The 27041-nt window shown below is 47.6% G+C and overlaps 1 protein-coding gene across 1 annotated transcript; it reads right to left on the bottom strand.

Annotated features, from left to right (window-relative positions):
- Positions 1-428: 428 nt before the first annotated feature.
- AMPD1 (adenosine monophosphate deaminase 1) lies at positions 429-20254 on the bottom strand. Its single transcript, XM_084866205.1, has 16 exons — positions 20222-20254; positions 18763-18774; positions 15076-15256; positions 13467-13632; positions 11115-11280; positions 9668-9887; positions 9062-9191; positions 7689-7883; positions 7274-7405; positions 6296-6459; positions 4888-5014; positions 4542-4705; positions 3363-3483; positions 1833-2006; positions 1250-1360; positions 429-886 (listed from the first exon to the last, which is right to left on the bottom strand). Exons 1-16 carry the CDS (start codon positions 20241-20243, stop codon positions 728-730), a joined length of 2244 nt encoding a protein of 747 aa, XP_084722331.1. The 5' UTR covers positions 20244-20254; the 3' UTR covers positions 429-727.
- Between the last annotated feature and the right edge of the window lie 6787 nt (positions 20255-27041).

Raw genomic sequence — 27041 nt, 5'->3', positions numbered from 1 at the left:
TGAAGTATCAGCCCAACCACTAGATGGCAACACAGTTGTATGTGGGTAAGTATAGCCTGGCTAATTGGAATATGACTTCAGCCTGAGTAATAGGCAGTTTCTAGAAAGTTATATCTTGTTTTGGTAAGTGAAGTCATTTCAAATGTATCACTACCAGTGACTCTAACTTTATCGACAATGAAACCCTTAAAGCTAAGAATCCTTTTGTAAGATACATTCTCACTAAATAGAATGACTCATAAGTACAGATTTTCTATATTTACACTTGTTCGACTTTTGTCTAAGAAATCCACTCTTTAGTTATATCTCGTCAGAAGGACTTTTCAAGGATCAAAGTGCCTAAGCAAGTTTTATTCTCTAAACCAAAAGTTCTCCCAATGTCAAGTCATTCTTTGTATTCGCCCCCCCACCCACACCCCACCTTAATAACTGCTTTGCCTGAAGGTCATAGAAATTCTGGGGTCAGACAAACCCAGGTCCCCACTGCTACCGCTCACTTAGGTGTATCCTTGTGCAGGTTATTAACTTCACTAACTTCAGTTTATTCGTCTTCCCCGCTATAGAGGTAATAACACCTGCTTTATTAAAGTTGTGAAAAGAGCTAACCAAGATGATGTCAGTGGACAAATATCTAATATAACCCTTGGCTTATAGTAAGGATTCAAGAACTGGTAGCTATTATTATTCACATGAAAATCTCGCCCGTATAGTATTTGGTTTATTTATTTTAGTCTCCTGACTTAAGGCCTTCGGCAATTAAATTAAGTTCGTAACACCAGGTTTCATAGCGATAGGCCATGCGGATCTGGGCGACGTTTGTCCTGCGGATGTCATTTCCCATGGGGCCTTCCTCTAGGTAATTGCTGCCCAGGAACTTGGCTTTCTCCTGTCAGCGGAAAGGAAGCAGAATGGCCGTTATCTCTTTGTACCCTGATAGAGACAATCGTTACACCCTCCACAGGATCCCTTCCTTGCGTTAGCCATTGGCAAAGGGAAAGAAAGAAAACGGTTAAAGCACTCACCCGCACCTCGGTGTGCACGGTCCGCTGAGACACAGTGCATTTAGTGGCCCTTGCCCCGAAGGCCAAAAGGCCCGGCCAGAGAAATAGAAGTCTCTCTAGTCCCTGTCCATAGCAACCGCATGGGATTTGGGGGATAATTTTTCCCCACGTGTATTTCCAACTCGGTTTTCAATAGTCAAGTGGCCAGACCCGAAATCACAAGGGCAGTCGGGGAAAGACAAGTGTACCTCATGAGGAATTCCGCACTGCAGGACGCTGTTCCTCGCCACCTCACACATGTCGCAGGTGCTCAGCTTGAAGACTTGTGCGGCAATGGCGTACTCTTCCATGAGGGGCTCCTTCGGGGGTGTATTTACATGAGGCAGAAGGAAAGAGGGAAGAAAGGAAAAGAATGTGTTAAGAGAACGGTGCCTTGCACAGGAAGAATAGTAAAATCAATCCGTTTAACTTTAAAATTCTGGGTGGGAAACAACAGCTCGACAAAAGATGCTGGTATTGAACGACACAGACGGATGAACAAGAACAGACCCAGAGACAAGGAGCCATGGGTCAGACTGTCGGACCTCAAAGGGAGGGTGGGGATAAAAGGGAGGAATCAACCAAAGGACTTGTGTGCACACATATAAGCCTAACCAGTGGTCAAGGACAATAGGGGGGTGGGGGCATGAGGGGAGATGGGAGATTGGAATGGGTGGTTGAGGTCAAATATGTGATACCTTAATCAATAAAGAAATTAATTTTAAAAGTAAAGTATGGAATATTGAAGAAAAAAAAAAGATGCTGGTATTGCTCAAGATCCCATATGAGTACCTTGGTGAAGTGGAATTGCATCGGGTCGTCTGTAGACAGTGAGATCATTAGCCCTTTCTGGAGGAAATCTAAGAAGGGATTTTTGGCATACTCTAGAAACAAGCTGTTGTTACTTAACGGCGACATGGCAATGGGAATCTGAGCTAAGAAATACAGATACTGTAATACAGGAGTCTGAAAAGGAAAAGGAAAATAAAATTACTTAAGGATGTTGACAAGGGATCCAAATGAGAAAAGTTAAAACCCCACGATCTACCTCAAGTTTTAGCTTTCCATTCATGATCAGCTGTTCTTTAAATCCTCTAGTGAAGAAGAGGAATCGTTTTTAAATATGAATACAGTTGAGAAGAAGATGATTTGGGATCATCATTTCTCAGAAGCATCGAGCTGGGTGGCTGTCTCTGGCAAGACCTCACCCAGAAACATTTCTTTCTTTTTTTTTCCTCTACAAGGAAGTTCTGACTCTCATGAGAGACATTTTCAGACATGCCATAACAAGGAATCTGGCAAACACTGGCTGAAGGTGAGCCAAGCTGCCTCTGAATTATCCTTTGTCAGAGTTCTAAAATGGAAGCCAGGCGATCTGTGAACCCGTCTCGGCCATCAATAGCTGGGTAATCTTGAGCCTCTGTGAAATGAACGGCACTACATAACCTCAAAGCCATTTTTGTTCTACTTTAACTTGATGTCAGTCTTGATAATGACGTGTGGCTAGTTCCAATAAAAAATTATTCTTGCCCTAACCGGTTTGGCTCAGTGGATAGAGCGTAGGCCTGTGGACTGAAGGGTCCCAGGTTCGATTCCGGTCAAGGGCATGTACCTTGGTTGCAGGCACATCCCCAGTAGGGGGTGTGCAAGAGGCAGCTGATCAATGTTTCTCTCTCATCGATGTTTCTAACTCTATCCCTCTCTCTTCCTCTCTGTAAAAAAAATCAATAAAATATATTCTAAAAAGTTATTCTTTTTAATTTTATTTTTCAATAACAGTTTACATTTTTCAATAACAGTTTTATTTTATTTTTCAATAACAGTTTACATTCAATATTACTGACCACCAGGGGGCAGCTCCTGCACTGAGCATCTGTCCCCTAGTGGTCAGTATGCATCATAGCGACCGGTCACCCGGTTGTTTGGTTGTAATGGTCACTTAGGCATAGATAGATAGATAGATAGATTGCATAGATACTACTGTAAGTTACTGTAAACATACAAAGAAAACTGTGAATGTTACTGGAAGCTTTAGGTATACAGCATAGTGATTTGACATTCATCTACCTTACAAAGTGTTCTCCCCAATATTTTCCGAACCCACCTGGCACCATACATAGTTATTACAATATTACTGACTGTATTCCCTGTGTTGTATGTTACAACATAGCAGTCACAGAATAGTCTTAATCCTTCGCCTTTTCACCCCTTCACTCCACCCGTCTTCCCTCTGGCAATCACCAATCTGTCTTCTGGGTCTATGAGTCTTTCCATGTTGACTGTTTAAAACATGTGCTGGTATTCACAGAGCCTCCGCCTCACCTTTTTTAAATTCAGGCCGTGAGAAATGTTGTCCGCCGTCATGAACGCCGTCAGGAGGTGGGTGAGCGCTCCGGCTTCCCCACAGTGAGGCCGGAACAGAAACGTGTTCATGCCTCGTTCCCTGGGGAAACGGAACGGCTGTAGGAGTCACAGGCGACTGGCGGGGACCTCACCACAATTCTGGGCATAGGGCAATTTATGGGAAAAGTTGATGGCAAAAATGAACTTTCTGGGAGGGTACTCAAAGGACTCGGCAAAACCAGCCGTTCCGAATCACAACCTTAAGTCTTCCTAAACACGGACTTTTGGAAAACGGGCAGCAGAGGACGTGAGGGTACAGCGGAAAGTCAGGGTTTGATTACCTGAACAGAAACATCTTCCGTTTCCACAGGAAACTCGCCAGCATCCCCCTATCATTTCTCCGACTCACCCTTTAAGGGGAAACTGTTTTCCAAAAGCCCCAGAATAATATTCCTCTATTTATTCTTATTTAGATCTATCAAGAGGGGGGGAATGTATGGAGTTCTATAATAAACTAGAGGCCTGGTGCACGGATTTGTGCACTGGTGGGGTCCCTCCGCCTGGCCGGAGCCCTCTTGCACTCCGGGACCCCTTGGGGGATGCAGTAGTGCGCCAAACAGCAGGCTTCCGGGGAGGAGCCTGAGCCGGGGCCGGCACGGCTCGGTATCGCTGCAGCAGAGGCGGAGAGGCTTGTGCAGGCCGCCAGCTGTGAGCCAGCTTCTGGCTGAATAGCGCTCCTGCTGTGGGAGCACACTGACCACCAGGGGGCAGCTCCTGCACTGAGCATCTGTCCCCTAGTGGTCAGTATGCATCATAGCGACCGGTCACCCGGTTGTTTGGTTGTAATGGTCACTTAGGCATAGATAGATAGATAGATAGATAGATAGATAGATAGATTGCATAGATACTACTGTAAGTTACTGTAAACATACAAAGAAAACTGTGAATGTTACTGGAAGCTCCAAAATGATCATTCCTGCCCCTAAATAAATATAAGAAACTGGAGAAAAAGTCAAGGGAAAGAAATGTCTGCTTTGAGCCAGCTGGAAGCATCCCACCAGTGCAGCTCAGGCCCTTGACCGCCAAGGGCGCCCGTGCACGAGGGAGGAGAGAAGGGTATGAAATAGAGTCTCCGAGCTCCAATTCTCATCTACTCACTTCCTCAGGCTGTTGAGCACCGTGATGTTCGCATACATATAGTAGGCGTAGTAAGTGTAAGATGGGTTACTCCCCATTGTCCACTCCTGGGGCTTGGGGCTCTTGGAGGAAAACATGTGGCCACTGTGTTTGGACTCGTCATCCACACTGTCAAAGCCAGTGATCTGTCAGGAAAAGCAAACCAGGCAATGGGTTCCATCTGACGTCAGGGTCCCAGCCCTCAGACAAACTTCCAGCTCCCCGAGGCAAGGACCAGGCACCAGAGAGAAGCACTGAGGGTCAGTCACGGCCAGGGAGGCGGGCTTGTCTGTGTGCAGCAAGATGGAGGCCGACAGGTCACGCTTACATGCTTAAGGAAGACACTGAGGTCTGGGTGAGCCTGCGGGTTGATGGTGGCCTCAAAGATCGGCATGAAAATGTTCTCCAGCATCTTCCCAAAGTGCGGAAGGAAATTCTTAGATCGAAACACATCACTAGAGGCAGAAATGAAGAGAATTTAGGAGGACAGGGAGATTTTTAGGACTGATAGCCCCAATTCAAGGGAGCCAGAGGACCAAATGCCATGTTTAGGAAAAGACCTAGTATGTCCATCCTAGGTCCACTCCGGTACACCCTTCTTGGTTACCCATAAAGAGGGGTTCAGGTGTGGTTGGGCATAGAAAGTATCAATTTCTTGCCTGATGGCCCCATCTCTTCTACAGTTCCTCAGGTGGTAAGAAAAGTGAACTTTCACAGCTAACTCTAGGTAGAGAATGAGGAGTAAAGGGACTATAACATAAAAGGTCCAATTATTTATGTGTGTGGTGTACAAGATGGTGCACATGAAACAGTTATCAAGAACAATCCTGTGTTGCGGCCAGGGGCAGTCTAACAAATTCTTATTATAGCACTCAGCATATGCCAGCCCCTCTAGTAACTGGCCAGAAATATTAGCTAATTTAATCCTCATAACAACCCCATAAGTTAAGTACCGGTATTGCCCCATTTTAAAGATGATAAAACCAAGGCACATAGCAAAGTAAGTGGTAGGGTCAGAATTCAAGCACAGCCAGCCTGGGTCCATGCTCCTAACCACCACACCTACTGCCCCTCTACCCTAATAATACTAGACGGAAAGTACTAATTCCAGTCAAAAAGTTACTCTTTTGGCTAAAGAGATAGGATAAAATTCTTGTGTTGCCTCAGGGCACACAGAACATGAAGTTGGTGGCCAGAAAATATATACACACTTCAGTTAGATAAATACTCAATGACACTGAACATCTCTGAGGGCAATGAGTAATTAACAGGTGATAACACCATTGATAAAAACTCATTGATGATGGAGAACTTGAGCACTTGTTGTTGAGACTGTAGATGTGGTTCTGATACAAGGAAGCTACATCCCAGTAAAGATGAGAATGGGAAAGAACGAACTGGACACGGAGAGGAAGAGCAGGAGAAAGAAAATGTGTAGTAAAACGCGTATAGTCCTTAGCTAAGTTTTACTCATTCTCAGTAAGTTACTTTGCGATCTATATGAAGTCCTGTGTTTAAAAAAACAACAAAAACAAAAAGCCTTCCGGTTAGAGTGAACTGATAGGATCTTCCTAACGTCTGTCTGTGGCCAGGGGCGCTGAACCCAGAGGGAACCACGTCAGGCACCCAGGACACAGGACCCAGTCCTGAGAGCGTGTTCCTGTCTTGATACGCTGCCCATTTCCTGTCTGTGCGGAGGAGGGGAGGCGTTAGGGTTTCTGAGGGCGGGTACATACTAGATCCTGGGGACCTGGATCATCCATGTCATGTTGGGGCAGAGGATGCGGTTGCGGACGAACCAGGTGGAGAGTCTGTCCCACTCCTCAGGGCTCCGGCCGTAGATGGACAGGCGGGGCTCCGCGTGCTGGTACTTGGCCTCCACCAGGTCTGCGCCCACCTCCTGCAAAGCCGAGAGAGGGCTCCAGAGCCAGGAATCCCCACAAGTAAATGGGGGGTCTACGTCATGGGGTCCCGGGACAGGAGATGGGTACGAAGAAGAATGGAGGAAACATGAGAAGCCAATGGGAAGCTGTCAAGGTTTAGGTCTAAGGGAACAGAGTTGAGGGGAGTCCCATGGGGAGGGAAAGACGGAGAGGACGTCATGGAGTCTAGAGAGTGAAAAGGTCAGACTGGGCATGACGACATATCCCTGGCACCTGCTAAAGAAACCCAGCTTCTCATGGGCCCCTACCTCCCCCCCAAAAAAAACACAAAAAACAAAAAACAAAAACACGTCTCCCAACGCCACAGGACATCCCTGCGCCCTCATGCTCAGGCGTGATAACGAGGGCGGTTCCAATCCCAACTCTTCCTGAATTTTCAACTCCCAAAGCCCGAGAGAGCCACGTCCTTAACCCCAAATCTAATCCCAGGAATAGAAGTCTTTAAAAATCATCACGGCGGACATTTCAGCAGTAATTCTTATATTCATTTATGTAGTGCTTGATTCCCTTTCCTCCTTCCTTCCCTTCCCTTCCTTCCCTTCCCTACCTTTCTTTCCCTTCCCTTCCCTTCCCTTCCCTCCCTCCCTCCCTCCCTTCCTCCCTCCCTTCCTTCCTTCCTTCTTTCCTTTCTTCCTTCTTTCCTTCCTTCCTTCCCTCCCTCCCTGCTTCCTTCTTTCCTTCCTCTCCCCTCTTTCCTTTCTTTCCCCCCTCTCTTTCTCTTCCTCCTCAAGAGCTAGGCCAGGTACCATAGATCTGGCGGTCCCTCCTCACCTTGATGATAGTGGCAAAATATTCCCCATCGATGTAATTGTCTGTCTTGAGGTAGAGGTCCCGCAGCTCACTGGCTCCTACAGGATTGTACTTGTCATTGAATTTATCAAAACGCTGGAAAGTCTGGCGTCCCTGAATCAGGAAACAGGAGCACATGTGTATGGTTAGCAGAGGTGCCTGCACACAGAGAGCTTGGGCGTGGCCATGAGGAACAGGGGCCTGGCGGCCAGGGCAGGGGCTGGGCTCCAAGAATGGAACCTGGGACAGCAGCTGGTGAACGAATGAACCTTAAACGTGTCTGTGAGCTTTCGGTCAGCACGGCAGGCCGGCATGGCTCTGAGAGGGAGTCTGCGGGAGGAAGGTGTGTGGGGTTCTTCCGTGTGGGAGTGGAACGGACATTATCTTTTCAACCTACAGCATGGACATCCAGAGAATCAACGGTCAGGTCGTAGGGATGCATTTTTAGTTTCGCGAAAAGCTCCTTGAGGGTCAGCTTTTTCTCCTTGGTGCTGTAGACCACTCTGTCAGCGTCAGTGTGGTAAGATTTCTTGATAAAGCGCAGAAGGTGTTTCTGGTTCATGCAGGCAGCCGCATGGATGTGGGTGTCCACCTGTGAGTGCGTTCAGAGGAAGAAAGCCAACATCAGCTTCAGTTATGCTGCTCTGTGAGAGGCTGCGGGGCCTGCAAATCCCACTGTGGCGGGAGGAAGGAATAAGCAATAAGGCTGTGACTTGACAGCTGGTGCAAAAGGCCCTGCAAAAAAAATAACCAACCAACCAACCAACCAACCAACTAACCAACCAACCAACCAACTAACCAACCAACCAACCAACTAACCAACCAACTAACCAACCAACCAACTAACCAACCAACCAACCAACTAACCAACCAACCAACAACCAACCAACCAACCAAACAAACAACCCAACCAACCAACCAAACAACCCAACCACACAAAACACCCATGGCAAGGAAGTGAAAGTTTAGGCTGGAGGAATTAGCAATGCCTGCTTCTGTTGTATAACTCTACATCCAAGTTACTTCCAATTTACATCTGTTCCACACAAAATTCTTGGGGACCATTCTCTACCCCTGAGACACATCCGGAGGATGTGCAGTAGACACCATAGTTTTCAGCCCCAAAGAGAGAAAGGATTGAGGTCATGAAGCCATGGCCCAGTGACGGCATGTATGAGCTATTTTTATAATTACAGTTTTATAGGCTGAAGTACTGATGGGCTATACAGTTGGCTGAGCCAGAATTTGGTTCCGAATCTCTGCCCATATATTTCCTATTCCCACTTCCTTGCAGCTACTTCAATGGTCACAACCCATCTTGGAGGTGTTTCCAGTTGATGAGTGTTCACAATCATCAGTTCATTGAGTGTCCATAATCCTCTTGTGAGCTGGACTGCGCAGATACACTTCTCCATGAGGAATATGAAACTCAGCAATATTTCATTCCTTCCCCAATGTCTTCAATCAGGAGGTAAAAGAAAAAGGACTAGAATGAAGACCTTTCAGATCCCGACTAGTGGGTTTTGAGGTTTTACTTGCTTTTATTTACTTGCTATTATGACTTTTTATGACAAGAAGGTGGTAAACCTTTCCATGTGAAACCCATACAAATGGCCTTTAACAGTTTGGACATAATCTGCTTTTAGTAAATTCCGCTTCCTCTACAGAAATCTTCCATCAATCAGAAAGACAGTCTCGTTCTCGTCCTGCTGGAGAAACGCTAACTGGGCTCCTGTGTCTGCCAGGGATGGCCACCGAGCGGCTGCTCACCTTCCTGCAGTTGTAGAAATCCCGGTGCGGGTTGTTCTTCTGCTCCTTTAGCTCCTCCATCTCGTTGAGCATCTCGTGGACCTGGAACTTGGAGGAGAGGAACTTCAGGCGCCGGTGGGTGTAGGTCTTTCTGTAAAAAATTAAATCCCGTGATTCTAAAAAAATTCCAGACATTTAAGGAAGTCACAATTCCAAAACCATCAGGACCCTCAACAACTACAGGAAACAAGGGTTAGGACAAACGTGTCAGTTTACTGAAAGGGCTTCATCTTTTCATCAGAATTGGGCATCCTAGTGAGGGAGGACTCAGGAGAGCACTGCAAGGCAGGGGAGACCGTGTGGCTCAGGGCGAAGACCCTGGCTCTGGAGCGGGCTCGAGTCCTTTCTCAGTCAGCTGTGCACCTGGGCAAGTGACTTAACTCATCCACACCTCCGCCTGGAGAAGTGAACTTCTACATAAGGACCTCCTAGGACAATTGTGAGGCGTGTAAGAAATCACGTGCAAGGAGGGCTTAACATAGCTTTGAAACACGGTCAGCACTTAATAAATGCGTATGTTTACTACCCATAGTTGGAGGGAGAGGTTAGATCTCGCTGAACGCTTACACCGGTCCTCGGGCAATCAGAGCAAGCAGGAAATTCATGTCTTCCACGAAGGAGTCCAGGTTGGGGTAGGGCAGGGGCTTGGGCTCGTCCCTGCGGGCTGCCTCCTCGCTGGGGTAGACGTGGACCACGCCGTCCCGCATGCAGAGGCGGTAGCCCAGGTCCTCCGGGAGGCTGTCTGTGCTGAAAGGGTCCTCCCCCTTCCTCACGGGCGGGGTGAAGGCTTTGTCAACGAAACACAGAGGCACGTGTCAGCATGCGGGGTGAATGACCACGTAAAAATAACCAACATATGAGATGCTGCGACATCTCATTCGCCTGGGATCCTGTACATTGCAGATGGTCGCTACCCAGAGCTGGTCAAGCGTATTTTTACGTTGTTGCTCGAAGGTGACTGAGTGAGTAGCATACAGTAACTGCCATGGTTTATCTGGTGTGAGAATAATGTTCACGTTCTTTCGAAGCACTGTTTACATAATTGATATGTTATTTTACAAATAATTTTAATTACCTACCAAAGTGGGTTATCAAAGGCTTCCTGTGTAGAGCGTTTTATTAGCTTATGAGATGATTGCATAGAAATAAAAATAAAACTACAGAAAGTAGAGTTTGGACCTTTTCCTTATTTAAACCAACCTCCTCTATCAGCCTTAAGGTAGAGACGATATTTTTAAATAGGCTTAATTATCAGAGCAGTTTTTGGGTCACAGCAAAATTGAGCAACCGGTACAGCGTTCCCACATTCTCCTAGCTGCCTCCCCCCACCTTACACACACACACACACACACACACACACACACACACACACACAGAGCCTCACTATCAACCCCACCACCGAGCTACGTCCATTACAATCACTGAGCCTACACCGGTACCTTGTTGTCACCCAAAGTCTGTCATTTACATCAGGGTCCCCTCTTGGTGCTGTACATTCTGTGGGTTTTAACAAATGTCTAAATGACATGTATCCAACCTTACAGCTACACAGAATAGTCTTACTGCCCTGAGAATCCTCTGTGCTCCGTCTTGAGTAGTTTTAACATACAGGGAAACATAAAATAAACTCTTGTTGTAAGAATGACAATTCTTTTTGTAATTATATTTCCCACATCTGAGAGCACTTCTGATTTCTGCTCAAGGAGTTAAGGAGGGGTTATATGGACGAATGACCCCTTCTTCCCACTGCTCAGTGTCATCCTGGGAAAGCCGAGTACAAAGCAAGGGGCCCGACAGGGGCTGGGCTGCAACCTGCAACCCAGGTATGTGCCCTTGACCAGGAATCGAACCCAGGACCCTTTGGTGTGTGGGCTGACGCTCCAATCACTGAGCCACACCAGCCAGGGCGTGACTCTGATATTTCCAGACTGGCTTATTTCTAATCTAGGGCATGTTTAACAGTCAGTAGTGGAGCCTAACGATGTATTCCACACGTTGCAGAAGAGTTACTCACCGGGGTAGAAGTTCTCGTTCGTCACCCAAGGCTCCCCATCCATGTTCCGCAGGTACTTGGAGGGCGTCTTGGGGAACCTCTGGAAGGACCTCTGCATGTATTTCTCCCGGATGCAGAGCGCCCGATACAGACCCTTACAGACGATTTCAAAATCCTCCACCGTGACCTGCCGAGCGCACGTCGGGCGTCAGCATGGTTCCCGCGGAAATCGTTCCCGCGGAAATCCGAGACGGGAAGGCCTGTCGTGGGCATCTCCCACTGGCCTGAGTGCCGCTGAGCCCACCTGCCCACCTGGCTCCTCCCGGCTGACTGGCAGGTGCTGAAGTTTTTCTCCCTCCTCCATGTCTACCAAAACTTACCTGTCAGAGGAGTCTTTCCTTACTGGCCTGTGTTTGTTTTTGTTATTTGTGAGATAGCAGTGATTATCTAGAAAATATGGTGAAAAGAGCCCATTCTAACATAAAAAAATCCTCCCTCCCTCCTTCCTTCCTTCCTTCCCTCCCTCCTTCCTCCTTCCTTCCTTCCCTCCTTCCTTCCTTCCCTCCCTCCTTCCTCCTTCCTTCCTTCCCTTCCTTCCTCCTTCCTTCCTTCCCTCCTTCCTTCCTTCCCTCCTTCCTTCCTTCCTTCCTTCCCTTCCTTCCTCCTTCCTTCCTTCCTTCCTTCCTTCCCTTCCTTCCTCCTTCCTTCCTTCCTTCCTTCCTTCCTTCCTTCCTTCCTTCCTTCCTTCCTTTCTCCTTCCTTCCTTCCTTCCTTCCTTCCTTCCTTCCTTCCTTCTTTCTTGGTAACATATAAAATTTTGGGGCATATGGAGAAAATATCTCAACTAAAAGACACTGTGACTCTCACTGGAGAATTGTAACCACTTGCTGGTCAGTGAGGGCAATATTTTGGGATGAATAGAATGTCATGCATCCCTCAAATCCTAACATGCCTTCTGAAGCTTTAAATGGATCAGAACATCATCCTGTGAGAGCTCATTCTTTTGGATGATTTTAAAGAGAACTTTATCTGTGGCTACAAGTGGAGAGATTCTGGAGTAAAATGGTCTTGGATTTGCTGGAAATTTCCTAGCAATTTCTGGTCTATGTACAGTGAGCTTGTTCCCAGTGGTTCCCAGATATTGACTCTAATCAGTTGAATTCTTTTTAAAGACCTGCTCTCCTTGGCCAAGAGAGTCTGGCGTAGGTGCTAGGTCTGAGGGTCTGCTCTCACTGGCGTGCTTGTCTCACCACCTAATGGGCCGCCAGTTTATCAGCTCCTCAAGGTTAAGATCGGATCTTATTCACCTTCATGTCCTCAGCACTTAGCACACCGCACCTACACAGAGTAGGCGCTCAGGAAGGACTGACTGGTCTGAACCAGTTGTTACCAGGGACCCGTGACCTTGAGCACTGGCCCTGGTTTCCCTTCACCTCTCTGTCCAGTTAACAGGGTGAAGACTGATCTGGTACAGAAAATGAGTGGACAACAAGAGTGGTCATTGCACTGCTCTGTGGCTTTCCAGTGCTTCAGGACTCACCCTAAGTGGGTCAGCTGCAGAGGAAGGGGCTGAGGACTCGTCATGAAACCTATATTTGGAGCCTGGACTGATGCCCTAACAGCAGTTCATCGATAGGGTGCTGATTCTGCATGTCCACGTGGCAGAGATTTATTGACTGACCAACTGTTCCGGGTGGAACAGGCAGATCAAGTTGTTTGTGATACGAACTTACTGTCCCTGTGGCATCCTGGGGTCTGTGCCAAGCAGCCCGCTATTATGTAAGCGTCTGCGGTGAAACTGGAGAGGACAGTTGGGCGAAGGCTAATAGCCCCATTGGAATCTTCTCACCTGCCTCTCACCTTCTTGCTTCTGTCCAGTCTCCCCACTCTTCTCTCTTCTCTCTTCTCCCTTCTTTGTCTTGGACTGATTCATGCTGCCTGCAGCCCTTCTCTCTATTCTACGTCTGTCCTGGGCCCATCTTTTCCCAGGAGCCCCCCGTGCCTCCTGGAGGATCCCTCCCCTGCGCGGTGAGGCCCTCAGTGAGAACAGCCCACCAGCTGGTTCCCTTGGTTCTTTTGCTCAGATCTGCCCGTGGATTGTGTCATGCACGTTCCCCATGTGCAGAAATGAGATAAAGGAGAAATTACGGTGTGTGTGTGTGTGTGTGTGTGTGTGTGTGTGTGGGGAAGGCTTACAAAAATATGGAAGCAATACAGAAATGTAAGTCCTGGCATATTGCTTTTGAGATGCAGTGATATGTGACCCAGGGCAGGTGAGCTAACACCTCTCTCAGAAGGAAGGGGAGGAGGGGAAGAAGCTGAAACAGTGAAGCTGAGTGTCTCCCGGGCAGTGAGGGACCAGGCGCAGCTCACCCCGGAGGCGTAGTCGCCGGTGATCTGCACCCTCTGGAAGTCCGGCACCTCCTGGTAGGTGGGCGAGGAGGAGATGTACTCGTCAATCTGGGACATTCTGGCGGACGATGTTTCACTTTGTGGAATGGCCAGGTTAACCGTCTTCCGCCCGGAGAAACGCTTTTTTCTGGGTTTAAAATGAAGAAGAAGAAAAGGATTTATCTTTGTCTTCACTGCAAGCTTCGTTGTGATAAATGGATGCTTCACTAAGCAATTTCATTTTGAGAACAAAAGGTGAAAACTGATATGTGGGTTGGGTGTGGGAAACAGGATCCGACCGTATGGGAGGAGCTATCACATGACTGTTCCCTTCCTCCTGGAGCAGTGGGCTTGAGGGAACATTCTAGAAGGCTTTCCGCATGAAAAAAAAAAACAAAAAAAAAAACAGGCATTCTGGGAATTAACAATAAACATTGGTTTGTCAATCACTGCCTGTGCCTATTCCTTACATCTGTGAGCTTCTGTCTTCCCGTCTGCAAAACACTGTGTAACAATGTCACCCTGATAGAATTCCTGTAAGATTTCAGATACATACAATGCACTGCACAATGCCTGGAACTTACATGGTGCATAATCAACATGACTTCTTCAAACCAACCAGTGCTTGTTGATCCAAGCCCAAGGTTGGGTCCTATGGGGGCTGTCAGAGAAGATGGGTTGTTGTTTTCTCCTCACAGATAGAAAGCCAAGAGGAAGACAGCAGAATGGTCTTTCAACATGAGGGGGGCGGGGGCAGGGAGAGAGGGAAAGGTTGGGGGGTGCTGTGAGGAAGAGGTAAGTGGTTGAGGACTAAATCATGGTGGATGCTGAGCAGCAGAGTAGCTCAGGTAAGGGGAAATAGACACATTTGTGGAGAGGGATCTATGCGAGTTGTTGGGAGGCAGTGATTCTGTGTTGTGTGCACAGATGGGCAGGGCAGGGGGCAGAAATGGAAGACTGCTCCTGGGCCTGCAGGAGGTCGGGCTGGCCTGAGGGCAGGGTTCACATCGGGCAGCAGAACACCAAGCCGGCTAAGGTGGAGTCTCAAGACGAGGCTCCCTGTCCCAGCTCCTGAGCCATCGGGCGGAAGCTGAGCGTGTGCACGGCGGCCTCAGCCACTCCGGCCTGGAACAGGGCTCATGTGCTCCTGCTCAGGCGTCTTCCGCCAAAGGGACTGTGACCAGGGAGGCGGGCCACTGCTTTCCTCCGTTGTAGTCCCTGTCGCCCTGCCCCAGGGTACATAAGGGGGCTGGAGGAGAAACTTTAGTTTTCTGGCAGAATTCTCTCTGTGCGCTGGACCATCATTCAGACACCCTGAGCCCCCTGTCCTGACGGTTCCTCTAACTTAGGGGTGTCGAACTCAATCAGAGAAGGGGCCAAAATCTAAAATCCAGCCTAAATCGCGGGCCGAATGGTTTACTGAACAGTCATAAACTGACAATGTCATAAACTGACAGCGGAGTGCAGTGATGACAGCGCGGTGCGGGCCACATTGCAAGGCCTGGCGGGCTGGATTTGGCCCGCGGGCCGTGTGTTTGACACATGTGCTCTAACTCGTGTCCCCGGGTGCAGGCACCCCGGCCCCGCTCACCGCCTGCCCGCCGCGGCGCCGGCCTGGGCCTCCAGGTGGAAGATGTGCGCCTGGGCCTCCAGGTGGGAGATGGGGCAGACGTCGTCCACGTCGAAGGGGGAGAGCTCCTGGCGGCCGCCCTCGTCCTTCACTTCGGAGGCGAACACCTTCTCCGCGAAGCTCCGCAGGGCGTCGTCCATCTCTGGAAGAGGAGGTGCGTGAGGGTCCCGCCTCCCCGGAGGGCAGGGAGGCCTCTGTGCCGGAGGCCGGGGCGAGGCCTGCCCCGTGCGGCTCCCCGCCCCGGACCAGCGTCCCCGGCACCTGCTGGGCGCTGCTGCTGCCCCCCTCCCGTGGCTTCGGGCGGGCAGCCTGGGAGGAAGGCCATGATCAGAGACACAGGTCAGAGCTCACACACGTTCCCGGAGGCCTCAGGGGGCCTTGGGCGCTCGGAGGACTACATTTCACCTAAGATCGATCGCCGTGGCTGGCCGGGCTCCGTTTGATACCACAGCAGGAACCGTGCAGCAAGTCCTTCAATGAGGGGGGTGGAGTGCTTTTTTAAATTTTTATTTATTTATTTTTAGGGGGGGGGTGGTTTTAAAGATGTACATAGGGAGGTTGGTCCTTGGGGTTTTTCTTCCTAAAGAGAACCAAGATCTAAGGACTTCTGGGGGGGAAAAAAAAAAAGTGTACTCAGGTTCCTTCTTCCTCATGGGATAGATATTGTGTTTCTCTCATATACCACAGCCATACTTGTTTCCCCCCCAGTTCCTGACACCTTAGGGATACGCTGGCACAGGGGGGAGGCGACCCCTGGAGCTGACTGCCTGGTGCTGGAGCCCGTTTCGGAGTGCGCCTGGGAGGCTGCTGGGACGGGCTTTCCCTCCCCGTTCCGAACACGGTGGAGGGGGGCCCGGAGCTCGGCCATGGACGACCTGAGACGCTCAGGACGGAAGGTGGGGACGGGCGGTCAGCGTTCCGCCGTGTTTTCCAGATGCCCAGTTGTTTCCATCTAAACAGCCATCACCTCTAACGCTTCTCAATGTCTCTGTTTTCCCAGCGAAGCGTAGGCAGCAAATAAAGAAAATGGCAACCAGCTCTTTGGAGCGACAGGAGAACACAGAAACACTCCTCACGGGATGACAAAGCACAGTGCACGCAAAGAGAAAGACCCCCAGCCCCCACTCCTGCCCCATCTATGGGCACACAGGTATCCAAAACGCCCACTTTCAATTCTCTCCTAAGTAAGTGTACGCAACGAGTTCAAGTCTCTGTTCTGCACGCGCCAGCTCCCTCCCCTTCCTCCGTTTCCGTTCCCTCCTCTGTGCCGCGGGAACCTCGCTCACCAGGCTGCCGTGGCACACGGTGAGATCACGTACATGGACATGCTTTCAGGGAAGGAAAACACCAGAACAGCCGAATGGTGTAATTTGTAGCCCTGGTCAGACAGGTATTTGGCATTCGGGGTTAGCTGTGGGCCATTAAGGGAGTGATAGATGACATGGCCTAGCACAGGCTGAAGCTCACATTAGAAACGACAATCATGGACTCATCTCCACCAACACAAACAGTTAGCCAGCCCCTGTTCGCAGCCTGGCTTGTCACGGCCGAGTAACAGGGAAGACCAATCTGTTGGCTGAACTTCACACATCCATTTGTTCCATTAAACTCAAGCCCTTTCTGACACTGAAACGCAGCTTAGAGTGCTCTGAGTGGTCCTTTGGCGAGCACACAGCCCATGAAGGGACAGATAAAACATTCAGTGGGTACTTGATGGTTTGAGAATGCCCTACCTCCCCCTCCCCCCCCCCCCCCCCCCCACTGCCAACTGATCCCAGGAAATGGTGTCGTTTCTCCCTGAGCAGCACACACAGGCACATGCACCTCAGGGTGGATGGCAAGCAGATGTTAGAAGCAGTGCGTGCATCATGAAGGGCAAATGGCAGCAGGCCAGTTGGCGACGATGATGATGAAGAAGAAGGCGGGGGTGAGGATGCTGGGTCTGTGGCCATGCCGCTGGAGGCCTCACCAAGGACAGGATGAAATAGGTGCCTAGCAGCCAAGCCCCAGCTGCTTGAGATCTGGCTCTTCCAGATAGGCATTCATCATCCGGGACTACGCACATCTATCTTTCATATTTTAAAATATTAATGTTTTTACCGAGGTTGTCTCTTCCTAAGCCACTACAGACAGTTGAAAAGCAGAAAATTCTACTCTCGAGAAGTAGTTTTTGGATGACCCCTGGACACAGACAATAGGGGTCCATGGGGGAAAAGAAGGAGGCATCTGTAATAATTTCAACAATAAAGATAACATTTTTAAAAACCGACAGCAAAACTTTAGTATCTAAGAGAACTACGAATAAGTTATTTCATAAAATCCATAAAATTGAATCAACTAAAAAAAAAAAGTAGTTTATAAAAACCATACGGTTGATATTTCCTTCTACTGGATCAACCAGCTGTTTTGATTCCATGTAACCACAGCTGAAATTTGACTCGCATTCCAGGAGCTCTGCCTTTCAAAAATACCCCTGGAGCGGTGGTTGTGGAAAGGCAGGAGGGAGCATAGGGTTTCAGAAGGGGAGCAGATAAGATTCGGTGACAACCTGGAGGCATGGCCTGAAGGACAGGTGCTGCCATGGGTTTGTACAGCTCATCGCTGGGCTCTTTCCTGAGCGCGATGTGTGGGAGGGGACGGAGCGTCTGAGTCCAACTGCCTTTTGGTTAGGACATCTAGGTTCAGAGAGAGAGCAGACAAGAGAACAGAAACAAGGAGGAGAGGGCGTAGCGGAGAGAACAGTGGCCCGAGGAGTGAGAAAAAGTATCTGTGACCGCGGGTGGCCCCGGGGCAAACCACACCACCAGTAGGAGTCTCCGTGCTCATCATCATAAAAGGCAAGCATTAATAATAATAACGTCAACTCCAGAGAATTGCCACAAAGAGTAAACAAGGACAGAATCATATTGAATGTACACTGTAATCGAAAAAAGATTTTAAAAAAGGAATAGTTCAAAAATGCCACAGTCCTGGCCGGAAGTTGGGCGTTATTATTATTAACATCGGAAGTGCAAGAGAAGGAACCCCATGCTTGCTTCTCACCCAGCAGACCCAGGGAAGCATGCCTGTTTCTCAGCAGTGCTTTGTCAGTGGGTGGGAAGGACAGCGTGCAGGCCTTTCATGGCCCACATCTCATCTCATGGAGGAGCTCAGAGGCAGACCTACCGACAGTCAGCTAGAGGCTAAATCTCATCTGAGCTGGAGGGGAACATACATGGAAAGTTACAGTGCTATCTAAAACGGGCCTTTCTTTTACCAGGCCACAGAAATCCACCATATTATTGTTTTGCTTTGGAGTCGAGAGTTGACCAAAGCAAGACTCAATAGGTCCCCTTGGCTAATCTGCATCTAAAGGAGAAAATTATTTTATTTAGAATTTTCAAATGAATGTCCCCTGAGATTCACTTTTTTTAAAAAAAGGATTTTTTATTTTATTTTATTTTATTTTTTTTGAGGGGGTGGTGGTTTCCGGAAAACCCATGAGCTCACTTGCTCTGCTCTGGGACATCTCTGGTCATCAGTTAGCTTTGCTGGCCCTCAGCGGTGTCATTTCATACACACTGCTGAAAAACACGCATGTTTCTGAGGTAGTATCTTTTAAAAATGGATACTTTGGCAGATGCTGGGGAAATAGTCACATATACTCACGTTTGTCTTCAGCTGTATGAAGTAAAACAGAACAAGACAATATAGAGATGAGCAACTTTCAGAAACCACAGCAGCTATGCGTTAGAGCTTTGGGATAGGAACGTGCAGATGGTACAAAAGGGGCGGTGGTGCATGTGCTGCTGCAGCTCACTCTTCCATTGGCCTACAATTTGCTGCCATCAAAAACCCCCGGAAATATAGTCCTTATACAACTCTACATTTTATTTTCTAATGTCTCTTTAAACTTTTGTTTATCATCATAAAGAGGTACTCTTTATAAAAATGCTATTTTAAAGAAAACCTGATCAAAAGGAATGGAAACTCTTATGTGATGCTGGTAGCAGGTGAATTGAAACAGCTCATTTGGTAAACAGTTGAGTAACACCTACCAACCATTTCTGAGAGTCAACCCTACTAAAATCATTCTTAAACACGAAAAAAAAGGTGTAGTGCAAATATCATTCTCAAAACATGTTTATACTTATACAACACTGTAAAGAACCTAAGGGATTATGCAGCTTAGAATTATACAGCTATTTAAAATTATATTTAGGCTCTGGCCGGGTAGCTCAGTTGGTTGAAGCGTTGTCCCAATATACCAAGGTTTCAAGTTTGATTCCCGGTCAGGGCATGTACGAAGAACCAGTGAACAATAAATCGTGTGTGTGTGTGTGTGTAATCAATTTTTAAAAAATGATGTGAGGAAAGGGTCTGGAGGACTATGGCAAATGATTAAGTTACAATTTAAGCAAAAAAGAAAATAGTCACTATATAAAATGACATACAATAGAATCACAACTGTTTGTGTGCGTTTAATCTTTACATTTACAAAGGAAATAGATTGAAAAGAAAAACACTAATGCGTTACAAGTGGTATCTTTGGATGAGGGGACTGTGGTTGCTGCTTTTTTCTTGTTACTACTTTCCCAAACTTCCCAATTTCTCCAAATGAGTGTTCATTGCTTTTATTTTTTTGGCATAATTCCTCTCTTTTTATTTCATGTGAAACATGTATTACCTTAGTAATGAAGAAGACATAGCTTATTCTAAAAAATACTCTGGGGATTCTGAACCATCAGAGTACAGAGATTGGGTTAAGTTAGCACTATGGTCCTGATTCCCAGCTAACACTGTAGCTGGAGACACTGTATACAGACCCTTCTCAGAAGTGTGGCAGCACAGGCTTTGCCTGGTAGCGGAGTAGATATTAAATATCTTACAGTTTTCTATGGGGATCATCAAGCTGCTACCACAAGATAGTTTTAGAAAATTACCTCCCTCCCACAGCTAAGGAGAAAAAAAAAATCCTGAACTTGAAAACCTTGGCTTGCCTATTCCTGAAATGTATTATTCAGGCCACTCCAAATCCTAAACAAAGGATCACAGCGCTGAAGTGACAGTTAAAGGGATGGCCGCCTATGAGAAGAATTGTGCTCTCCAAACACTGCTGCACACCTACCTGTGAGTTTCAACAGAGGCATTGCTGCTGGGATCCTTGGTTCTAGGAGAGCACAGTAGGAAGGAGGAGAGAGGAGAGTGTGGGGAGGACTGCCCTGCAGGAAGAAGTGCACGGACTCTTATTTTACATTTTTGCTTTGCTCCTGTAATCTGACCCTTCTTGCTAAAAGAAGCGAGATGAGCTGCGGATCTATTTATAACTTTAGGCAATCGACCGTGGAAACCATGTGGAGCTCCCGATCTTCACTGGGGTTTGAGAAGAGGTCTCAGTGGCAGGCCAGGAATCGCATTCCAATACTCTCCAAATCTTCCCGCAGGTTGAATTCTCTTCAAGTGTCATTTCTTGAATGAGTTGACCCTGAAGACTATTTCCCACCCTAGTGAAATGCAGGGAAGTCTTCCAGGCACCTGGAAACTCGAGATCATCAAAACTTCAGGGATGAAACAGTTTTCTGAGGTTGGTGAATACGCTGGTATATTCATCAAGCCCTCAAGAGTGACACACACACACACTCTCTCTCTTTACCTCTCTCTCTCTCTCTCTCTCTCTCTCTCTCTCTCTCTCTCTCTCTTCCTCTCTCTCTCTCTCTCTCTTTCTCTCTCTCTCTCTCTCTCTCTCTCCCTGAAATATCCCTGACTTAGCAGAAATTCGCCTGCCAGAATTTATTTAATCAGCTAGTAATTTGCTTCAAATCTTATTGGAACTCAACTGCCATCTACAGTGCTCAATTACCCCTACTGTATATATTGTTATGAAAGGAATATACCTCTCTTTTGTATAACATTTAATAGAATACTAGAGGCCCAGTGCACGAAATTCATGCACAGGTAGGGTCCCTAGCAGCTGCCAGCCAGGGTTGGTAGAAGTTTAAAATTTTAGTTTTTCTGGAAGGAAATTTGGCAATACATTTATCAAAAAACCTTTAAAATATGCATATCTGTTGATACAACTTCATTTTCATGACTTTATCTTAAGGAAATTATTATACACGTACTCAAAGATGTATTTCAAGAATTTTAATTGTAGCCTGGCCGGCATGGCTCAGGGGTTGAGCGCTGACCTATGAGCTAGGAGGTCACGGTTCGATTCCTGGTCAGGGCACAGGCCCAGGCTGCAAGCTTCATCTCCAGTGGGGCGTGGGGGAGTGGGCATGCAGGGGGAAGCTGATCAATGATTCTCTCTCATCACTGGTATTTCTATCTCTCTTTCCCTTTCCCATCGTCTTTGAAATAAATTAAAATCTATAATATAAAAGCGTAATATGCTAATTAGACTGGTCAGCCAAACGACCTTCCTGATGAGGCCTGGGCTGCGAGGGCTGAGCCCCTTGCACACATTTTGGGCATCAGGCCGCTAGTGTGTGTGTGTGTGTGTGTGTGTGTGTGTGTGTATATAAAATTGTAGCCCCACCATTATAACAGCCAAAAGATAGGAAGAACTGACACGTCTATAATAGAAGATTGACTAAAGTATAATGCAACCATAATAGAATGTCAAAGTTTTATTAATATGGAAAGGGTTAAACATTTTTTATTGCAAAGCTCTATACACAATATAACCTTGTTTTTGTAAAAAATAAAAAAAAAGGCATTTAATTTATACATCATGATAGACGATGAAAACAGCCTAGGCAATTTATACCAGTGTTCTGTCTGGGTATGGGATGATGGCAATTTTTTTCTTTTTCTTTTGGTTTATTTAATCTTCTGTCATAAGAAGAAGAAGAAGGAAAAAAAAATCAAACCTGAATTTAAAGCACAACAAAATAAATTCTAGTCGGACCAGCATCTGCAGCCTTTAAGGGAAAACACCCTGAAATTCCCTTCCCTGGGACAAGTCTCTATCTACTCGTCCTTTAATCAAGCTTGCTTTTCCTCAAGCATCAGTATACAATACAAACTACTATCATTTAATTCTACTTTTTTGCTTTAGTGTTTAGCAAAAGTATTGTTTTCTGTGTCTTTAAAACATTGTTTGTGCACACATATGAGCCTAACCAGTGGTCAAGGACAATAGGGGGGTGAGGGCATGAGTGGGGAGGGGTGGAGGGTTGGAATGGGGGGGTTGAGGACAAATATGTGATACCTTAATCAATAACGAAATGAAAAACACACACAAATATTCAGCTATAAAAAACAAAACAAACAAAAAACATGGTTAGTGTGACCGTTTCAGCTGTGTGACAGACATCGGCGGGCGCTCACTCGGAGGCCTAGCCATCATTCAGGATGTGCTGCCAACGGGACACATTCAGAGTTCCGAGTGACAAATTTACACGTGTTTTTATTTTACTTATTTAAAATATATTTTACACGTGTTTTTAAAAAACGTTCTTGAATTTGCTGGGGAGACATCCGTTAATAAGATGACATAGTTTTCAAGGCACAAACATGGTTCTTAAAGGGGAGGTTTCTTGTATTTCATCCGGTTAGAGGTTCCTGTCGCATGACGCTCCCTGGGACGCTGACACTGCACAGCAGGGAGCTGCCCGCGGTCTTTGTTCAGAAAGCCCTCCTGTGGGGCTGCCGGCCAGCGGGGAGGGGTCTCCCCCGCACCGGGAGGCCTGGTCCCTCCTCCCCAAGCTCCCCTCACCCCCTCCACCCTGCCCCACAGTTTTATGTGGCTCCTGCTTGCCCTTCAGAGAAGCTTCCAGGATCAGTTTACTCCTTTGTTACGTTGCTCCCGGGGCTGGCAGTCCAAGTTCATGACAACTCCTGGTTTGGGAATAGAACCCTCCGGCCAGCAGCAGCAGCCGGGACCTTTCCTGTCCCTCTGTTGGAGGTGTGTGGGTTATCTTATCACCACGGCATGGGTTTGAGCCGGGAGTCTAACTACACCTGTGGAATGCTGTGGTATTTCTTTCTGGATTCCGCTTCATTTTCCTGTCAGTAACAATTTCCCATGCATGCCCCAAAATAAAGAAGTCAGATTTATAAGACTCATCCTTTTCCATGAGACACACCGACACTATTTCCTGTCTCTCGAATGGAACTGAATTCAGCAATTTGCTTTGAACAAAACAATCTGAACTTGGAGTTGTGTGAAAAGAGAGAGGGAGGCTGGCTGTGAGGTCCGTGCAGTGATAACTGTGCTGGGCACCTGTTCCAACTTAGGAACACACACACACACACACACACACACCACACACACACACACACACCACACATACAAACACACATATTCACACACACACACACACACACACACACACACACACACCACACACACACACATTATTTCATCCAATTTTCCCAGCAGCAGTCTTTTGAGGTACTATTATTATAGACATGGAGGTACTGTTATTTTCATGTGACAGCTGAAGAAACTCAGGAACAAGAAATTAATTTGTGCCCAGCCTGTCTGGCTCAGTGGTTCAATGTTGACCCAGGAACCAAGAGGTCATGGTTTCCCGGTCAGGCACATGCGGGGTTGCAGGCTTGATCCCAGTGGGGGGCATGCAGGAGCAGCAGATTATTGATGTTCCTCTCTCATTGATGTTTTTCTATCCCTCTCTCTTCCTCTCTCTCTAAAAAAAATCAATTTAAAAAATCCAAACATATTAAAAAAGAAGAAATTGATGTGTCCGCGGTCTCACAGCCAGGAGGTGGCAGGGAGGTTTCAGCCCAGGCACTGCGGCCCCCGCTGTGCCACGTGCTGCCTCACTTTGACTAGCTGTGCCTGAACCATCATTGTGCCCGGAGGACAGAGGATGCTGGACGACATGAGGAGGCGGTACAGTGCTTCCCAGCTTGATGGATGGTTGTAGAGGTAGATGGGTGAAGCCAAGGGTGCTTCAACGTCCACTTATGAAATCTTCCAACTCCATCTGGAGTGGAAGCCTCAGTGATGGAAATGCAGCTGTTTCCGTCGAAGAGGAGGCTGGGGAGGAAGAGCAGAGTCCCCCCGCCCTCTCCCTCCAGCCCCCCCAGACTTCCTCAAACATCTCCCTGATGACAGTCCAGGGGCTTTGAGCAGCATGGATTGAAAACTAGAGAAGCAGAAAGAGCATGAGATGTGAAATCAGAAGACCTGGGTTCAAATGGGAGATAAATACATCTATCCATAGTGGGTTCAGTTTCTCACCAGCAAACGGAGACCATTCCTGCTTTATGCTGTGGGGGATTACACGAGGTGAGGTATCTGAGCACTTTGAAATCACAAAGCCAATAGATCATTCCTGTTTCCACAGAGACTTGCCTTAAAAAGCAGAGATCAGACGGCAATGAGGCCAGAGTGAGGTCCTGGTGTGTGGCGGGGAGCCTTGAGAATTCTCAGAAAAATCGGGAAGGAGGCGACCCTTGGGCAGTGGGAACACGAGGGTTAGATATGTTACGTCTCAGAGTGAACAGTGTCCCTTCCCTTGACACAGTCACCAGATTGCAACTAAGAAATGTTGTGTTAGAGATTCCTTCATGGAATATAAAAGTGAACGAGGAACAGGGGCTGCCTGGCTCACTGTGTCTGCCAGGGCGGGTAGTAGGTGCTCAGTGAAACTGCTACAGGACTCGGGAAGAAGGGCATCGGGAACATTGCCTGAGCCCGTGAAACAAGCACATTTTGTTGGGGCCTGCGGCTGTGCCTCCCAGCGAGATCCGAATGTCACAGCCGCTCCAGAAGGTGGGGCGACGGGCCCAGGCTTTGGTCATCTCAGTTCACGTGCCATGTTCGAGTTCCATTTCAGACTGTAATATCGTCAAACCCCTCAAATTTATAAAGCAAGCATACACTGAGATTCCTTTATCTAACTTTCAAAATGGATTCAACTTCATTCCACTCCTTAAAAAAACCCCACCATTCACTTCAGGGGTGCCGGGTCTCGGTTGTAAATGTGAACTGATGTATTTATTTTTTTAAAAAAATTTTTATTTATTAAAGAGAGGGAAGAGGGAGAGAGAGAAACATCAGTAATGAGAGAGAATCATTGATCGGCTGTCTCCTGCATGCCCCACACTGGGGATCGAGCCCGCAACCTGGGCACATGCCCTTGGCTGGAATCGAACGGGAACCTGTCAGCCCACAGGCTGACGCTCTCTCCGTTGAGCCAAACCGGCCAGGACTGATTTATTTTTAAGATGTTTTAAAATAACATGTAGGTTCTCTTTCAGACCTAAATATCGATGTAATTCATTTATGTCAAGCTCCGACAGAATGTGTCGTCAGTGCAGTTCTACTGCTTCCACAGCAGCATTCTAGATGCTTTCCTAACCTGGATAGTGTTTCAGGCCCCGCCATCTGAAAGACCCGATAGGCACCTGCTCAGTTCCAATCCCGCCCTCCCCTGGGCATGCCGCTGCCTCTATCTTTAGAACATTTGCTATGAGCCCCCAGGATAGCAGGTGCTCGCTCTTTATACGCCTCCTGGAAGTTCACGGTGATCTGTAGTTACGCAGGGTTTAAGCCCCTCCGGGAGGTTAACACATACACTGTTTTGGTACAAGCGTGAGGCCATGAGGACAGTCTCCAGAGAAGAATGATCAGTTCACTAGGTCAACTTCCAGCTCATGAACCTGAAACTTCTGTTCCTGTTGGCACTGCGAAGGGGGTCGGTACCTGCATTCGGATGTCCCTAGAGTCCCGTCTGCTTTTATTGCGGTGAGGACCACATCCATGGCCAGGGTTAGTTAAAGCACCACCAGCACCCCTCCCATTGGGTTCTGGGTCTCTCTGTGCTCTCCAGCCATGGAACGGGATCACTCAGCAGCTCTGCAAACGATCCCCCGCACAGCCTCTGGCGCCCCTCCATGTATTTATGGAGATCAAATGACGACGCAACTATGCTGGCCTTTTCAAGACCTTCAGTATGGCTTGTGATGAGAACAGAAACCAGTATTAATAGCACACACAGGTCCCCTCACATTCCAAATAAACAAGCTTCTTAGCTACTTTTTCAGGTCTCTCTGCAGCTTCATTTCGGTAATCTTCACTCGAAGATATTTTCTCACTCACTTTTAGAGAAAGTGGGGGAGGCAAAGACAGAGAAACATAGATGTGAGAGAAAATTGATTGGTTGCCTCCTACACAAACCCCAACCAGGGAGCAGACTGCAACCGAGGTACAGGCCCTTGACCAGAATCGGACCTGGGACCCTTCAGCCCTCAGGCCAACGCTCTCGCCACTGAGCCAAACCAGCCAGGGCTGCAGCTTCATTTTGCTGAGCACAATAGCAGCGCTTATGAGAAGAAAACCACCTTTTCTCTCTCAGATACTGGGGGTCAAATATTGGCAGAAAATATCTGCTATGTAGCATCAAGTGCTGGATTTAAGGGGAAAACCTGTTCTAAGTACTCAAAGTCCATGATTGCCTCTTTCTCACCGGCATTTTATCCTCTTCACGGCAGCCTCCTGTGGAAACTGTATCGTCACTTACATTGTTTCCTTAAGTTCAATTCAGCCACATAGTAACCATCACCTCCCTCTTCCCCTTTTAAGGAAATAAAATAAGTTGAAGTCTTTGGTGGAATAAGCCAAGGTCCCCATAATCAGCGCTCAGGGTTAGGTGGAGAAGCTGAAGTCCGACAGCATTCTTTTAGAAACGTGTCTCATTAATGAGGGCTGGGAAATTTGAGATACCCTCATTCAACTCCCCTATTTGTAAGTGAGGACACCATAGGCTGGAAGAGAAAATTATAGCTGGAACCCATGCTTTCTGGCTCCCAGACCAATGCTCTTCCAACATACCCCGATCGGTAGGCTACGCAGGAATGCAGTGGGGGTTTTAAGCGCTTCATGCGGGAGAATGGGACATGATAGCTATGAATCGTTTGTCTATGAATCACCTCAAAGGAATCACCTAGAGCAGGCTTTGCTGTTTTATATTGAG

The sequence above is a fragment of the Pipistrellus hanaki genome, assembly GCF_964339955.1.
Source record: "Pipistrellus hanaki genome assembly, chromosome: 18".
In the NCBI taxonomy this organism is placed as follows: domain Eukaryota; kingdom Metazoa; phylum Chordata; class Mammalia; order Chiroptera; family Vespertilionidae; genus Pipistrellus; species Pipistrellus hanaki.
The sequence above is the reverse complement of the archived record's forward strand: the minus strand, read 5'-3'. Positions and strand labels throughout refer to the sequence as shown.